The sequence below is a fragment of the Tamandua tetradactyla genome, chromosome 12 (genome assembly GCF_023851605.1).
Source record: "Tamandua tetradactyla isolate mTamTet1 chromosome 12, mTamTet1.pri, whole genome shotgun sequence".
Taxonomy (NCBI): Eukaryota; Metazoa; Chordata; class Mammalia; order Pilosa; family Myrmecophagidae; genus Tamandua; species Tamandua tetradactyla.
Genome location: NC_135338.1, coordinates 35,175,156 through 35,193,940, shown reverse-complemented (window position 1 = coordinate 35,193,940; position 18,785 = coordinate 35,175,156). Strand labels below are relative to the sequence as shown.

General features: G+C 39.2%; 1 protein-coding gene across 18 annotated transcripts in view; it reads right to left on the bottom strand.

The window, feature by feature from the left end:
• The window catches only part of TTLL5 (tubulin tyrosine ligase like 5), a 445,087-nt gene that overhangs the window by 23,813 nt on the left and 402,489 nt on the right, over positions 1 to 18,785 (bottom strand). For 7 of the 18 annotated variants that reach the window (XM_077123104.1, XM_077123106.1, XM_077123118.1 and 4 more), the window contains 2 exons: positions 8,432 to 8,484; positions 7,240 to 7,723 (listed from right to left, as the gene is read on the bottom strand). The exons of 2 other annotated variants lie outside the window; for them this stretch is intronic. In XM_077123104.1, coding sequence (XP_076979219.1) covers positions 7,646 to 7,723; positions 8,432 to 8,484 — 131 coding nt within the window. In that variant the 3' untranslated portion in view covers positions 7,240 to 7,645. Of the gene's footprint in view, positions 1 to 7,238; positions 7,724 to 8,431; positions 8,485 to 17,339; positions 17,463 to 18,785 lie in introns of those variants that run through there. 9 more of the 18 variants (XM_077123116.1, XM_077123111.1, XM_077123121.1 and 6 more) reach the window with 5 other exon arrangements.

Genomic DNA, 18,785 nt, shown 5'->3' with positions numbered 1-18,785 from the left:
ATCTGTTTCACTCTTCCCTTTATTTTCTAAAATGTAGCATCTCTCTGGGTATCATGATTCATTGCATGCCCCTCTCTAATCTATCATTCTCACCCTTTTGCTTATTAACAATGATTTGAGTAGTTCCTCAATCAAGATAAAGAAAACTTTATTCTGTTTACTTTCTGTAGTTTGCTTTATGAAAGGTATAAATTTCTTTTCATTTTCCATACATCAGATTCTATTATTGTTTGAATATATGTTTTTACTTAGGATATTTCCATGCTTTTTCTCCTTACCCTCACTCTTGCATGCACCCTGGTGGAGAGTCACTACTAGACTTGGACTTAAGGACTCACTGTACCATTTCTCTTCAATCCAGTCCATAAAATACTGTTTCTTTTCATCCCCTGGAAACCTTGCCTTAAATGTCAAAATTAACTATCTTCCGGATCATAACAATCTTAGCATCACCAGATAGTACTACGGCTATATCACTTAGGGTGCCATGTACACAGTGAGGTTGAATCTACCTTATCATGTACAAAGTGGAAATCTGCCCACCACTTAATTTTTTTTTTTATGATTTATTAGAACAAATCAAAACTAGTGTGGTAGGTAGCCTTTAAGATGGTCCACTGTTGTGGACTGACTTTTATCTTCCACAACGTTCAGGTCCTAATCCCAAACCCATGAATGTGACCCTATTTGGAAGGATCTTTCAAGCTGTGAGTAGTTAAAAATGAGTCTAAACTTGATTAGAGTGGGCCCTAATCCAATGTGGTAGTGGTTTGAGAAGAAGAGGGAATTTGGACATAGATGGTAGACAGTGATAGAAGATAGCCATGGGACAGAGGCAGAGATTGGCTTATGTCAGAAGCCTAAGAATGCTATGGACTGCTGGCAAGACACTCCTAGAACCCTATAGACTTCAGAGGAAGTAAGGCCCTGCCAGCTACTTGATTTTGGACTTCTAGCTTCCAGAATTGTGAGACAATAAACTTCTTTTGTTTAAGCTACCCTGTTTGAGGTATTCTGTTATGGCACACCTAACAAACTAAGACATTCCTCATGAGTCCTGCTTCCTGATATTCACACCCTTGTGTAATCCCCTCCTCTTGAGTGTGGGCAGAACTTACTGAATCACTTCTAACAAAGGGAATATAGCAAAAGTTATGGATGTCATCTGAAAGATTAAGTTATAACCATGGGTGTCTCCCACAGATTGCTTGTCATGTTTGAAGTAGCCCTTTGGAGAAACTCAAGTAGAGAAGTCCAAGGGGAGAGAGACCTGCCAACAATGATGTGATTAAACTTGGAAGCAGATCCCCAGCCCAACCTTCAGATGAGACCACAGCCCCCAGGTGACACTCTGACTGCAACCTCATAAACTACCTCGAGTCAGAGGTACTTAGCTAAGGTGGGATACCTAGCCCCCCAAAACTGTGAAATAATAAATGTTTGTTGTTTAAGCTGCTATGATTTAGGATAATTTGTTATATAGCAATAGATGTTCAGTATCACATAGCTAACTTAACTTGCTCAAGACTGCACAGCTACCAAGTGGCAGGTATGGGAACAGAATCCAAGTCTATTATAGCATGTTACCTTATATATTTTTTATTTCCATCTTTCTTTATGAAGTGAAGGGTAAAGACATTTTTCTTTTTAAATAAAGTGCTCAATTAAATGAAGTTTCATTTTACATTTTTTCCTGTGGGGGTTGTGTTAAGAGTAATGAAAGGTAGATATAAGCAAACACTATATTCTGAAAATAATCAATTCATAATATGTGTACATATATCCCAATTTGCTACTTAGTTAATTCCAGAATATCTGTATTTAAATCTCCTCTCCTTATCTATTCAGAATTCAACAAGAAGAGGATTTAACATTGTTAGCTTATTAAAGATAGGTATTCCATTATGTACCTGTTTTTTCTCCCACACATGTATCTGGTTGAGTGAAGCACCACAGCTTCTGAACCTTAAGATAGTGTTGAGAAGCAGAGTGGAGGATAGAGGCTGAGACTGAGGGCAAAGGGATCAGTATGGAAAACACTGTAGTAATTCGAACAAAGAGTGATATGTCTGAATTAAGGCAGTGGCAATGAATGAGATTGGACATAAGATCTGAGAGATATTTGAAAGAAAAGTATAATGACTGATAATCAGTTGGATATGCATATGGGGGTGGGTGGGAGAAGAGAACAGACAGAATGTCTCTTAGGTTTCTGGCTTCACCCTTGATGAAGGATAACAGGGAAGGCCCATACCAAGGAGTGTGTCTGAGAAGATGAGTTCAGTTGGGGTTGAGATGGTCATGAGACAGATAGGAAAGATAACTAGAGGTGGTCAGGATTTATAGATCCAGAGAGATGTTTGGGCTGGAGAAGGGCTGCTGCATACATTATTTTACTGTGCAGGATTATACAGTACACAGCCAGCCTGTAAAGTCATATGTGGCAGACCTGGGGAGGTACAGATTTAGCAGTTGCCATATATGGAGGTTAGCTAAAACTGTGGGAGAGGACAAAGGATAGGATCCTAGAGAATAAAGAAAATCATCAAGGAAACAAAGAACAAGGAGCTTTATAAAAGAGACTAAGAAGAAATAGTCAGAAAGGTATGAAAGGGGAAAGCCAACATTAAATGTACTTAATATTTTACTTGAATGTAGTATGTGAATGATATTTCTCTAAACTAAGTGGTTAAGTAAATCATCTTTCATTCCTCAAAAGATGTATCATCAAGCTATCCCTTTTTTTTAATGTTAGGATTGTCTGGCTAAGGCTCATTTAAGTTGGGTCTCAATTTTAGTCTCAATATTTATACTAAGTGAAACTGCTACTTTCTCTACTATACAAGGACTTTCTGCACTGGATCCTATTTTCACTTTTTTTTCTTATAGATCTCCCATTTGACCCCTGATTCAGTTGTTTCTTGAAATTCTTGTTTCATGCTTTGATCACATTTTTGCCTTGAATCCCTTGCTCTCTGCATCTGCTCAGTAGATGTTTAATAATACATATAAACATTTGTCAAAATATTAAATATCATTCACTTGCCTCACTCTAAAATCTGCAATCCTATTTTTCCTTGTATATATACTTAGTCTCTGGATTCACAGGTCAGGGATTTTGTGATTTATTTAGCTATTCCTTAAGTGGACCTAGCATTTATCTTGCCATAACTAATTATTCATATAAAATGCCTACCATACACCCACAGGCCACATGAGAATGCTGAATATCTGAAAGGTGGAAGTAGAAAAGAGAAGCTCCAGAAAACTTTTCCAAAATGCTAGTTGTAAGTCTGTGTTGCTTTGACTCTTAAGGTCAATTTTTTTTTTAAAAACTACCAAGTCACCTTGCTACATATGAAATTTCCCAAGAATGAGATTTGACTTTGAAAACTTACCTTAAATTGAAGTTGGTAAGAACTGCAAGGACAGCTTATGGATCTGTGGCATTTTGGAGTTGGGTCTCATTTTTCAAAGTGTCAAGATGTTAATCAGCATTATAGGAAAAACAGTTTCAAGTCGGATAAATTAGAGAAATGCTGGGTTGAAAACAAGTTTCTAAACTGCAGGACTCCTCAGAGCCTTTAATATGCTAATCTATGTTATGAATTAAAGAAGTTGCACATGGTCAGTAGCATTTCTCAAATTCATCTGCCTGTAAAGATTTGTATTTTGTGGTACATATGTTGAGAAATATTGCCCTAATTTTACAGATGAAGGCCCTGACAGTCAAAGAGGTTTAGTGACTCGCCCAAGATCACACAAATAGTAGTAAAGCTGAAACGAGAATCAGTTTGGATTTTAAATTGGATGCTCTTTTTATTATGCCTCACTGCTGGTATGCCACGTACATTTCCCCTAATCCCTTCATGGAGAGCGGAGGGCAAGACTGATACCACTAATCCACACAGATATTCTGCCTTCCAAGATTTAGAGATTCCCTCTTTCTGTTGCAATGACAAGATGATCTCTCTGGGACTCGGTCAGCTGCTCAATGGCCGTGAAATAAACTGTGGGGGTGGGGAGGGTGGACAGGAAAAGGAGTTCCCCAGGATGCTTTAGGATGCTTTAAAGAAAAATGGATTTATGCTGAGGATAATTCCTGGAACAGATGTGAAACCAAATACTTCATATCACAATCCTGCCCCCACCCTTTCTGAAAGGGAAATGAAATAGCAGGATTAACCTGCTCTTCATCAGATCATGCTTTGTTTCTTTCAAAAATCCCATGACCCGGGCAGATTCCATTTCCTGTAACTCCCTTTCCTACAGTAACAAGCGGAGAGCCCAGGATGGAAGAAGAGGCTTTTCTTATGCTCTGCAATTACCAGAAACACAGGGAGTGGTTGTTAGAAAGCCACATGTGACAGTAATGGCAGGTTAACACTCCCTTCTGCCCTCCCAATGCACAGCTGGATTTCTCCCGCCACATGCCATTAGGAAGAATTCTTTTGTAAGTGTAATGAATGCCTTGAAACATTGATAAATTCATCAATCTGGAGAGAGTGAAAACTTGGAATTAACAGAATTGTGGGGATTTTCTGGAAAGAGTATACATACAGACTGGAAAGTAGCTCACAATTATTTTTTTTCTGTGCCAGAAAAATCAGTTTATGAAAGGCTGATGAATTTTTAGAATAAAACTGTAACATCTTAACAAGGTAATGACAGAGCAAAGTAGAAATACAGTACATAATCTATATGGAATCATCACAAAGCTGGCTGTGCTATGCTTTAACAATACTAATGTTATTAAAGAGTATTATAATAACTCTTTGAGGGTCAGCACATAAATTCTTCTGTAAAAGCACCCCCCCCCCAAAAAAAAAAAAAAAAGTTAGCAATGACTCACTGCTCTCCCTGGCAGCCAGGCCAGGCCAGGATCTCAGGGGGAGTCTGCAGCAGTTACCTCCTCTTTATGCCTGGCTGGACTGGAAAGCATTAGCCCCGAGGAGATCTCTGGTGCTGCACAGCAATGAACGCCGAGAGCATCCTAGCGAGTCCAAGGCTGGGTCACTTGAGGTATCGCTAGGAATCACCTTTCAAAGTCCAAACCACTTGTTCAGTCACATCACAAGTGGGCCAAAGGACAGCGTGAAGGGAGGCGTGCTTACGAATGGTAGAATTACAGGGATTAATAATGGTAGAGAAGCAATTGGTGGCACAGCTAACCCCATTCTCAGCTGCTCGCTCATGGATTTGGAGCACGAGGGGAAGCTTAAGGCTCTGAAACTATAGTCAAGGTCCTCTTAGCTCTGCGCTGACTAAAGAAACAGAAATATCCTGGAGCCTGTCATCTTTCCCAACCAGGGAAAAAGCAAGTGAAGCCAGGCCCAGCGACAGCTGCTGCACTCCAGGCACTTCACCTGATCGGAAGGGTTAAAAAATATTGGGGGCAAAGCTGGGCCCAGGTATCTCTCTCGAGCCCTTATAGTTTCCCTGACACAAAGAAGGCAGTCAATTATTTGTTGAGTTAATGAACAGGAAGCACTAAATAAGTATTTTTGAAGAATCTGGCTATCTGAGAAGTAAATACAATTTGACTGATTATGTGGAGGACTTTTTTTTTTTTGCATTTTAGATATCATTAGTGTTTTTTTTTCATCTTTATTGAGATATATTTCATGTACCATAAAATTCACTCATTTAAAGTATACGGTTCAGTGTCATTTAGTACATTCATAATATTGTGCAACCACCACTGCTCTGTAGTTCCAAAATATTTTTCTTCACCCCAAAATAAAACTCCATACCCCCTAGTTACTCCTCATTTCCCACCACTGCCGCCACCACCACCGTGCCCCTGGCAACCACTTCCGGTTTCTGTGTATTTGTCTATTCTGGATATTTCACATAAATGAAATTATACAATATATGGTCTTTAGTGATTGGCTTCATGCACTCGGCATAATGATTTTGAGGTTCATCCAAGTTGTAGCATGAATCAGTACTTCATTCCTTTTTATAGCTGAATATAGATCTATCACATTTTGATTATCTAGTCCAGACAGTGGATATCCATCATCCACTGATGGACACTGGGTTGCTTCTACATTTTGGTTTCTATGAGTAATGTTACTAAGAACATGTATGTACAAGACTGTGTATGGACACGTGTTTTCATTTCTCTTAGATATATACCTAGGAGTGGAATTGCTGGATTATATGGTAACTCTATGTTACGTGTTTTGAGAAATGGCCAAACTGTTTTCCCAAGCAGCTGCACCATTTTACATTACCACCAGCAATGTATGAGGGTGCCAAGTTTTGCTATATCCTTGCTAACCTTGTTATTATCTGTCTAAAATAGAGCATTGGCACCTTAATGTATATGAAGTGGTATCTCATTGTGGTTTGGATGTGAATTTCTCTAATGACTAACAATGCATCTTTTCACGTGCTTAATTGGCCATCTGTATTTCTTCTTTCGAGAAAGATCTATTCAAATCCTTTGCCCAGTTTTGAATTGGGTTTTTATGTTGAGTTGCAAAAGTTCTATACACATTCTAGATACAAATAGCTTATCAGATATATGATTTGCAAATATTTCCTCCCATTCCGGGGGTTGTCTTTTCACTTTCTTAATTATGTCCTTTGAAACACAAAAATTTTTAATTTTGATGAAGTCCAACTCGTCCAATATTTTGATGGTATTTTTGCTTGTGCTTTTTCTTGTCATATCTAAGAAACTGTTGCCTAATTCAAGAACATGAAAATCTACTTCTGTTTTCTTCAAGGAGTTTTATAATTTTAGTTCTTATATTTACATCTTTTATAAATTTTGAGTTAATTTTTATATATAGTATGAAGTAGTGGTCCCAATTCATTCTTTTGCACGTGTATATGCAGTTGTTCCAGCTCCACTTGTGGAAGAGACTGTTCTTTCACTATTAAACAGTTTTGGCACCCTTGTCAAAAATCAATTGGCCATAAATGTATGGGTTTATGTCTGGATTCTCAATTCTATTCCGTTGATTTACATGTTTATCCTTATGCAACCCTGTCTTGATTATTGTAGCTTTTTATTAACCATTAATTTTAAATCCTGATCAAGATTCTCTGACTCATTACTGCTGAGTGAACTTGTTTCAGATTATCTATGCTACCAGTGCCCAACCTTATTCTTTTTAGAAAATCTCAGCAAAGACCTGAGCACAAGGAAGATTTTCTTCAAATGAAACAGAGGTCATTTATAACTTGTTTCTTTTTCCTTTGTCTTTTTTTTTTTTTTTTTTTTGGTATGCTGTATGATGGGGTCACATTTCATTATTGCAGCACCATTTGTTGAATTTTTGTTTGCTTGCTTTTTGACTGTTTGTTTTGCTTGTTTGTTTTTTGGGAAGTGCACGGACTGGGAATCGAACCCAGGTCTCCTGCATGGCAGGTGAGAATTCTATCACTGAACTACCCTTGTACACCCTATAACCCGTTTTAAAGCTGCTTTCTTTACCTTGAGCAACATCTTGAGAAGACAGAACATACATCAACAGAATTTAGAACTACAATAAAATTAGTTAGAAAAATAACCTTTCTAACTCTTCCAGGAAGATGGGGGCTCTCATGAACTTTTGAAACCTCCAGGTAAAATGTATCGTATGTACTGGGAGCCAGGAAAGGGACAAACTAGGGTTAAGCAATGGCATTTCTACTTGTAGCAATCAAGAAAATGGTGGCAGAGAGGCTGCAGATAGGTGATGAATTCCATATGGCAGGAAAAGAGACTCTGGAAAGGAAAAGTTTTGGAACAGAAGCTGACAGATACTTCTGAACATCCGTTATCCCCTTCTTCCTCAATAAAAGAATCCAAGTTTGTTTGGGGAAGCAATGCGCCCAGATAAAATACCACCTCCCCAGACCTCCTTGTTGACTGGAAGACCAGATCAACCCCAAGGAATGGATCTGGTGTTGGCCAATGATGTATTAGTTAGAATTCTGGGTTTCTAAGAAACCTGGCAGTTTTTAAAATGGGGGCAGATTTAGCTGGCATTTGTCTTTTGCCCTTCCCCTCTCTTCCTGCCTGGAGCATGGACACAATGCCAACAGGAACGGGAAATATCTATGACCAAAAGGATGAAAGCCAGTGTTTTAGGGATAATAGAGCAGAAAGATCCTGGCTCTTTGGCTGTCTTTGAAGAGCTGGACTAGCTCTGGACTTTCTATATCCAGACTTCTTGACATGTGAAAAAAATTAATTCCTTACTTAGGAAAGCTACTGATATTTTGAGCTTCTGTTACTGGTAGGGAATGTTCTCCTAACTAATCCAGGGGTGATTCCTAAACCCTTCCTCTTGAGTCATTCCCCGTCCCCCTCCCCCTTTCAGCTCCACCCTCTGATACAGAGAGATCCCAGACTCCACTGCTTCATCCCCATGCAACTTCCCTCTGCCATTCAGAATGGCCTTACCACTCACTCCCACTACCCGCTCCTCACCATGTGTGGAGACAGAAGGCCCCTGCCTTGTTTCTCACCCTCCTCCTTTCTACCTAAAAGAAAGAAAGTTAAATAGTGGATTAAAGGAAAGTCAGCTTAAACCACATGCCCCCACACTGCCAGGAATCCCCCTGATGAGTAATTAGAGATAATATCCAGACACTGCATGAAGGCTAAGGCTCCAGGGCTGGATCACCAGCCTCTTATCTCCATTAAGAAAGAACACTGACTAAACACAATCACCCTGAGTGGACCAGAGTTTTGTTAAGAAGAGACGGGCCAGCAGGTTCCGGAAAAAAGCTGCCTGAGTTTTTGTATAACTTGCTTAATTTTTTTCAGCTTTAGTTTCCTCATGTGAAATATGAAAAATAGAGACAATAAAAATAAATAAATTCACAAGGCTTAGCACAGTCCCTGCTAACAAGTACTGGATAATAATGACGGCTGTCACTGTTATCTTCATAGTGGCTAAAAGCAAGGGCTTGGAAGTCATATCCAGGTTCAGAGCCCAGCTTCACCAGCCACCAGTGATATGGCTGTTTCCTAGTCTTGGTGCACTTTAACTTCTTCCTCTCTAAATGGAAAGATTACCACTAACTCTCTTTATTATAAATAGGGTTTGTATTTGACCCTGGGCATATAAAGGCCATTTATGTACCAGATATAGTTTCTGCCTTCATGGAACTTAAGAGTCTAGTGAAGGTGACAGACACAGAAAATCACAAGGAGCTGTAACAAGTGCTGCCAAAGAGAGCTACACAGGTCTCTCTAAAAGGGGAGATAGGTTCTATTCAGAGACACTAGAGAAAGAATCACTGCAGAAATGCACTTAAAGATGAGGGAAGAGCATTCTACGTGGGAAAGCATCTGTAAAGGCTCTTTGGACTGAGGGACTATGGGGAATATAAGGAGTTCAGAATAGGCCAGGATAGTTAGTGTGGAGAAAGCACAGAGGGAGAGTAATACAAGGGAAGGGTATTACCCAGACTATGTAAAACCCTTTATCTAGTTCTGTCTTTATCGTAAGAGCAATGGAGGGCTTGAAAGGCTTCAAGTATTGTGTGTGTTTGTAAGACATAGTCAGTTTGCATTTTGAAAAGATCAATCCACAGTGATGTGGGGAATGGAAAGAACGAAGAGCAGAGCTGATAAGGGTGGATGTATTAAGAAGCTTAGTAGGTCCAAGTGAGAATGTTTGGGGACTTGAGCTTGAATCCTTGCAAGTAGGAAGATACACCTCATGTTACAAACAGGGAGTTAAATAAATGATTGTGAGTTTTGGATCACTCTCAGGACCTTCCCCACAAAATATACAAATGGAATATACCTGATGTTCTATCTATAATTTCAGAGGATTCACAGATTAACTGATAAACAACCATGGGCCAGGGCCACAACTCTTAGGTCAAACTCCCTGAATGAGACAAGATAGCATGATAAACTCTTGAATATATCATGACCCCTCTGTTTTGACCTCTCTGATCTGAAGGTCTTCTTGCCAGATCTCCCCTCCCTGTTTCTTACACCAAGTGTCCTGATACAAGAAAGAGCTATGAGTCGGTTTTCTAGTTCTAAGAATGGGACCCGCCTACCAACAAAACAATAAAACACTCTTTGTCCATTCACCCATTAGATCCTTATGAAAAACTCATCTCTTTCTTCATTCATGTAGTTGGCTCTAGGAGGAAGCAGATGGAAACATGAATAAGGATGGCCTCAGAGTTATTTCAGTCTGGAACCTGTGTTGCTCATGGATCAAAGATCCAGGCCAGACTCAAGAACCACAGACCCATTCATATTGACAGACATGCGTAAATAAACATCCACTTATTCATCTTCCATACTCCCATACACCTCCTTTTTTTTTTTTTCATATACTCATACACACATATAAGCTGCAGCTAAAACACTTGTTATCCACCTTAGATCTTATTTTCAAATGTGACTCAAACCTCTCAGGATGACATGGAAGAGCAATAAGTGAGAAACTGCTTTATAAAGTTTATAACACATTACTGAAATAAATGCAAAAATATATATTAGGAAAGAAAAGAACCATAGACTCCCAATAATAAAGTAAAGGTCAGAGTTTTAGGTTGAAGCGTAACATTCATTTAGCCCATATACTACCACTATCAACTTAGAGGACATCAACAATGTTTTGTAAGAATCCTGTAGCCCAGGATTATTTAGAATGGGGTTCCAAACTGCTACTAGTTTGAGAACTACCATCGGCTGTGTATTCTTCTAGGCCCTGGGCTTTCAGAGTCAAATCAGATTCTTCCTGTAATTGCCTTCCAGGAAATTACAGCCTAGTGGGGAACCAGTCAAGGACCCACAAAGATACTAGAGTGTTTTAAGTGCTATGGTAGAAGTAATCACAGAGTTTCACTGGACAACAGTTAAAAGGCATCCAGCCACCAGTTATATGGGGTGGGGCAGGGCTAGGAAGAAGAAGAAGAGGAGTTGAGGACTGTTCTGGTTTGAAAGCTGCTGGAATGCGATATACCAGAAACTGAATGGCTCTTAAAAAGGGGAATTTAATAAATTACAAGTTTACAGTTCTAAGAAAATGAAAGTATCCAAATTAAGATACCATCAAGAGGTTACCTTCACTCAAGAAAGGCTGATGGGTCTAGAACAGCTCTGTCTGAGGGGACATCATATGGCTGGCATCTGCTGGTCCCTTGCTCCTGGGTTCTGCTGCTTTCAGCCTCTGTCCCTGTGGGGGTCCCTCACTGTGCTTCTCTGGGGCTGGCTTTCATCTCTCGGCTTCCCTTGGCTCTCTCCAGGTTCTGGCTTGCTTAACATCTCATTGGGAGGCACAAGGCAACATCTGCTGGGTTCCAAGCATCTCCAAACATCCATGTCTCTCTTCTGTTGGCTCTGAAGTTTCTGTTGGCTCTCGCTGTCGGCTATGTTGTTTGTCAACTCTGTTATTTCTGCAGTTTCTCCAAAATGTTTCCCCTTTTAAAGACTCTAGTAATCTAATCAAGGGGATTGTGCTAGGCAGGGATAGCAAAGACTTTTCATCTCCAGCAAGAAGTCTTAAAATTTAAAACCACATACAATAAAGTAATAAAATATCAAGGGAAAAATCAGGGCCAAAGAACAAGATAATTCATATTTGTCAACTATCAGTCAAAAAAATTACTGTAATTGAAGATAAATTTGGTTCTGAGTCTCTTAACAGCCAAGACAAAAGGGACACATGATAAATTGAAGTACATAAAATGCTCCTTATGAAAAAGGAAAAGCCTTTCAAGGGGGAAATAAAGCTTTTTTCCTCGTCTGATTCGAAAGTAAGTATTTCACATATTTTATATCAAGAATACTGAAAGAAGGTGTGACTCCCACCTAGAACGGGTGGAGTCACACCTTCATTTAATGAAAAGATTACATTCACAATTGGGCCTGCCACATCTCCATGGAAATAATTTAATCAAGGTCTCTACCCTACAATATTGAATTAGGATTAAAAGAAATGGTTGCTCTGGCAAGACTGAATCAGATTAAAATGGCTTTTTGGGGGGTACATAATACTTTCAAATCAGCAAGGACAAATAGGAATTCCCATACTTAGTCAAAAGGGGCAAGATGATTCCTAAGCAGAGGAAATATATATGTAAATAAAGGAAGTGACAGCAAGCATGGAATATGATGGGGTGAGAACATTGCTTAGCGTCTACAATTTTCACAGGATGTTACTCCTGTCACCTACTTTTCAATGCATATAGACACATCTTCAATCAGCAATACAGAAAAGGAGGTACCTGGACTCTCACCAAAAGTACAACTAGTATTTATCAAGCACACAATTCAGAGAGGATATATTTAGCATTGTCTAAGACCAGTCCTCTAAATGACCAAAATCTTATCCTTGGATTATGTTGGGCCATAAGGAGACTTAAGACCATATTAGTTTCGCCCCTCACAGAATTGTCTTCATTGAGTCACACTACAGTGTTTTGCCTTCAGGAAGATTATGCCAAGAAGTAGCCATGTGGATCACACTGCTATGTTAGCTTGTTGAGGGCACTGTCTATTACTTCTTTCAGTGTTCTTGATATAAAATATGTGAAATACTTACTTTCGAATCAGACGAGGAAAAAAGCTTTATTTCCCGCTTGAAAGGCTTTTCCTTTTTCATAAGGAACATTTTATGTACTTCAATTTATCATGTGTCCCTTTTGTCTTGGCTGTTAAGAGACTCAGAACCAAATTTATCTTCAATTACAGTAATTTTTTTGACTGATAGTTGACAAATATGAATTATCTTGTTCTTTGGCCCTGATTTTTCCCTTGATATTTTATTACTTTATTGTATGTGGTTTTAAATTTTAAGACTTCTTGCTGGAGATGAAAAGTCTTTGCTATCCCTGCCTAGCACAATCCCATCTGAAGAAAACTGCCAGAAATGCATAAGTTGGCAGCTGTGGATCGCAAAATGATGCTACACTCATACCAAGTTGGCGTTTGTCTTAAAGGCAGCAGTTGCCTACCATTAGGGCAGCCAAGGGCGAGTGAAAGTGACCTCTGACCACCAGCGGTACTTTGCTAGAAAGCATTCTGATTCTGTCTTTTGAAAGGAGAGAGAGAAACCATCACACAGAAAGAAGCTGAGTCATGAGTATGTCAATGTTGTTAACTTGGAGAACAATTGAAATCAGCTGCTGAGGAGAAAAGAGATGCCTCAGCTTCAGCGATGGACTAACAGAGTTGTTGTTTAGCCACTAGAGCTGCTAATCATACTAAATAAGTGGTTGCAACTTTTCATGAGGTGAAGTCCTAAGACTGCTTCTTCCCTGAGTTTATGGTGATAACTTCCTTTAACGAGGCAAATTGAGGGGCTCTCTCCTAACAACCAGAAGATTATCAGCCAAAATCCTCCAGATAAGGGTTAACAACCAAAATCCTCTCGATAAAGAGGAAGGAATATATACACATGTGCACAACTACAATACTGGAGAATAGCAAAAGTGTTCAATAAGGATGAGTAAATATCAAATAGAAGGCCTTGAGAGGAGTCATATTTCTAAAAAGAGATTTGCAGTTTCAAAAATTCCACACACCAATATCTGATTAGTAATAACAAACGATTCATTTGCAGTGAAGCTATAGGAAGTTAAAAAATCCTAGTCAAATTCTAAAATATCTTAATTTCCCTGGTGACCAAATAAAACATGACTAAAAGGTACGTGTGTGTGTGTGTGTGGGGGGGGGGGGGACAAGGATCAAAATCACTTTTCAGTCCAATAGATATAAAAAAGAGTGATTCTTCTACCTAATAGGAACTTTTAATCAGCTGACTTCTTTCTTTACTTCAACATCTTATAACCTGGTTGGCTTCCTAACTTCTATCTTCATTTACCAGCCTTCCATACCTATTATGTTTTATCCATGTTACTAAAGGGACATTCTATACATTCAAGCTGTTCTCCTCTGGTATCAGATAACTGGATAATCTGGATTCAGGTTTCAAGGGAAGAGAACCCCTTGATACTGTCTGGTGCTAACTGGAGATACTCGCATGATTGAAAAATGAGAATAAAGAAGTGTTAAGAGACAAGTGTTTTAGTTTTCCTAGTGATGCTCTTAATTCTGAGGACTTAAGAGAATCTGAACTTTACTTTTGCTTTATAATCATAATTTGAAAGAATGAGGAACACATTATTAGTACTAATGATGCCAAGAGAGCAATATACTTCAAGATGTCATTTTCTACACCCTAAAGTTATATACCTAGACTACTTGGGGCCCAGTTCAAACTCTACAGATAAGGTAAGCAGAGTTGTAAATATTTCCATGTGCAAAGCTTGTTATTTCCAAAAACAGGCATGGCTTAGCATGCTGTTTTCTTTCTTTAGGACTTTTAGGCATAATTCTGCCCTGAGGATATAGGGATGGTAAAACAAAGGTATGTGGCTATAACAAGCATCCCTTTGAAACTAACAAGATGGGTGGGTTCACAGGATGGATAACCACAGAGTACAGATTGATAACCTATAGTGGTATCTATAAAGACAGAGAGTAAACAGTTATGTTGGATACTTGCCCAATTCAGGACTACAAGAATAGACAGGATCTTCTTGCACCCAAACTGAATGTATATTACATATGATAGCACAACTTTTCTACAAGACGCAGTGGTAAGTACAGCTCTAACTACCCAGGTTGCAAGGCATTTTTCCAGGGATTGTGTGTACGCTTCTCTAATCTAAGTGTAATTCGAGAAAGGGGCCACCGCACTTTCCTTGTCTCTTTATAACAAAGTAGTAATTGTTAACAATTGAAGACTCATCACTCTTCTCTTGGGACTTTGCCAGCTCAGCAAGAGACAATATCAATTTTCAGATGTTTTAAGTAGTCTATTTCTTAATCCATTTTAGAAACAGAGTACTCTGATTTTCTCTAAAGCAAATGAACCCCCTCTGGGTGGGTTCTTAGAAGTATCCTCCCTATTCATCTCCCCAATCTGAAAGCCAGAACTTCTCCTCCCCCAATTCCAACCAGATTGTTCACCTATACTTGAGCTTTGTTTCTGAATGTAGAAACAGTTACTAAATGAAATGAAAGAGCCTCAGGACAGGAAAGCATGAAATTTCAATGGCTGACAGCCAGGCTATTTTGCCATGCAGAAGGATTCACATCCTTCTTGGGTGGCTGCAGCCAGATTTAGGCTAGCAAAACATACTGTTAAAACACCGATTGTGTAATACAGCCTATAATGAAGTAAGTGCTATGACCAGCTGCTTAGAACTGAGTGATATAAACCTAATGGATTCAGATTTTTTCATGGTTCCTTGTATTGCAAATTAGAGATAATCTTATTCTTCCTATTGATGCTTGCATTTAAATATGGCACTTGTGACCTGGGACAGCACCTGGGGTCTTTAGACAGGCTTTAGGCATACCCTTGTATTCTTCAGCACAGATCGCCTCTATGCCCTGATAAGGACAATTGATGCTTTCTCAGTCTTACATAAAAAGCTAGGCTAAACACACTTCAAATCTAATTTTGACATAACAGCCTCCCTAAATCCATATAAGAAGAGGCTTTAGGGCTGTCACAATGCGTGATGACATTTGTTTGTGACTGTGCCTGATCACTGCCCAAGCAGTGATTCTGTCTACACTGCATCTACAACAAGAAAGCATGAATCTGGGTGCTCGGAGGTTCTACCCCCTCACTCTGTCATCTATGTAATTCCCCGGCTCCAGGAGAGGCTGCCCATTGCCCTCCGCCACCTACCCAGCTGGTGACCCTGCCTCTGGAGCATCCCTACAGTCTTGCTGGCCATGGGATGCTGGAGACCCATGCGACTGAGGCCCCCTAACCCATTCTGTTTTCAGAGTCCAAATACACTTGGCATGTGATCTCACCATCTTTGCTAATTACATAGAGCAGCATCACCCATCTCTAATTTATGTACAGCTCAGCTCAGCAGGACTGTGTTTGCAACACAGGAGATTTAAATGTTGAGAGATGGGCTCTTTCCTAAGGCTTCTTTACTGATGATCTTCTTTTGCCATGTAAGTTTCGGGGTGGATTGTAAAGGATACTAATGAAATAAGTTCAAGGAAAGTGATATTACAACTGTGGCATGTCCAAGTCTCACAGTTCTGGAAACAGATGGACATTAGTACTTCTTGGCAGGCCATCAGTTTGGTTTGGAGCTTGAGGTCACATTCATTCTTCTGGCTGCCAGACTCCTGAAGGAAATATTGACCTTCTTGCTTTGTTTTCCTATTTTTTATTAGTTGTTTATCTCTGGATTAGGCTGCTTATATCAGAATTAAAGGATCATTGACTAAGTATTGCCAATAGACTCTGGTTGTTTGCAGTATCTCTGGTGTACTCTGGTAAATGACCAACCCATGGATTGGGTGTTCTCTCTTCTCATTCCTTTCTGGAAAGAGTTTAGATGGGCTAGGGAAGGATATTTAAAGCTTTCTGATCCAATGTAAATGATTCCTGTGTTGGGTAAATAATTTCCCTCTCTCTTTTGCTCTCCTTAGGTATTTTGATGAATAATGCTTCTCAAATAAGCCTATAAATATTTCACTAGAGGTAAGAAGAATATTAAACTCATAGCAGGTGTGCCATTAGTGCTTTTAGTGTGGAGAGGAAAGAGAAAAGAATTCCTTAAAGCCCATAGTTTCATAGAATTTTCTGGAAAGTTCCACAGCTAGGCACAAAATGCTAGTGGCAGAGCTGATAAAGTGTGGAATACTAACTCCACAAGATCAAAACAGGACTTTCCTTCCATGTATGAGCTTTTTTGGGATGGGCAGTTGTTTGGGGTTTATAGTTTGTTTTGCTACCAATTATACCATGTTTATTTTAAAGAACTTGGCAAAAAGGATAGTTACTTCATCAACTTCAACAACAAAAATTAATTTTATTCCTTCCCCACCTCCCATTTTTCTGAAAGCCCAGTTCACAAACTACCTAACTTTCCTCTAAAAGCTGTCTTCAATAAATATTCATTCTCTTTGGGACTATTGCAACTTGACCTTCATATATCATGCTTCTAATATATTCTGTTACAGTTTACCTATGATAACTCAATTATAGCTCTAGTTTCTTTGATTTGCCTCAAAGGCCCCATATTTTTAAACAAAAGCTTCTAATAATATTAAGGAAATTTCTTGCTGCCACAGTGCCACCTACTGGTAGGCCCTTACTGAATCAGACCAGCTCTAGCTCAACTTTGACCCGGAGTTTTAGAGAATTCTTCTGAGCTTTGGTTTTATAAAGTCATTGTCATTTTGACCACTTCTATTGCCATGTTGATCACTTCTATTAATAGCTATTAAGTCTCTTGCTGTGGCATAAAGTCAGCAAGTGATTAAGAAAAAAATATGCTCTTATTCTTACTGTTACCTTAAATGGTAAGACTGTTACCTTAAATTGGCCCTGACTTCACCGACTTTGATTTTCTCTGTCCTATAACTGTAGCAAGAGCTTCAGATTGTGTGGGCAAGGGTTTAGATCTGGCGAAAATAAGTTGGGGAGCTTCCAAAGATCCTGAAAAATGGAAAAAAATAATCCCTACTTAACACTTTATTTGACCTTGACCAAAAGGACAAGAGATAAAATCTAAAAACTCAGTTAAGGGATTTTCTTTCTCTCAGATGCCACCACCCCCACTTTCTGCCAAACACTAAATCCATGCTCTCTCTTTGTTTTCTAACAGAGTAAAAGTGGGTAATGAACTCAAGTTCTTACCCCTCTGACCCTTGGGAGAGAAGAATGTTTTGGCGGGCTTGTAAAGGATATAGGAATTCCACTAGAGCAAACATCTCAGTAGTTTCATTTGGTTTTTAGCTTTAATCAATTACATAACAGATCTATCCAGTAGCTCTAACAACTATATAATAAAAGGTGAAAAGAACCAGGGTCTGGCAGGAAAATAGGTCAGTCCACTGAGAGCTGCCAGGCAAATAATTTCACTTGAAAGTTATTAATCCTGAGGATTAAGCTCCATTGGGTTTACATTATGTTAAAATAAATTTTTCTTTTGTTGTCCCAAGGAGAGACAATGAAGATGCTGCAAAGTCCCACTTGTATGACTGCCCAACCCCACATAAAAAGCACCAAAGCTAAAATGTCTTTTACCCATTTAACAATCATTAAAAAAGCATTTACAAGGCATTGCTTCTCATTTCCCATAAATGAAATCCATCATTGGATTTCAAAAATGGAGAGGCCCCTTCCACCAACACAGACAAGAGTTAAAAACTAAACAAACAAAATAGAGTGCGGAGAGTGCAGAAAAGGTTTATGCAAAGGCTAAGGGATAGGGGTAAGGCCAGCTAGCTCTGGCTTCAGACCCCTAAAATTATCAGCATGAGAGAAAGTCATCTATTTTGTGGCTCTCTACTATTTTACTGTTCACCATCACCTTTTAGAACTCAAGAAGAATGCCATGGTTATAAAGAAGGCTGGTCAACGGCAATGGCTTTGAGCTAAAGGCTCTCTCTCTACTCTCCTTCCCAAATTTCCAAATTTGCTGACTTTTTTCTTCTTTTCTGTAGCAAACTCAGAGTAGATAGCCTGAGGTGGAGGAGTAGCATTCATGGAACATTTCAGGCACTCTGCTAGAAGCTTTCACAGTCCCTATTGCATTTAATTATCATATTAAAAAGGATGTCATTAGCCCACCATCAATGATTTTTTTTTTAATCAATGCCCTGGGATGAACTACCACCTTATTCATATGCCTGAGGAACAAAATCAGACACTTTTAAGGCCAGGTTGGCCAGACTTAGGGGTTAAAAGGCCAGGGGGGAGATGCTTGCCACATTCATGGATCCATTAATACTATGTTTAACCAACTGAGGTCACTGG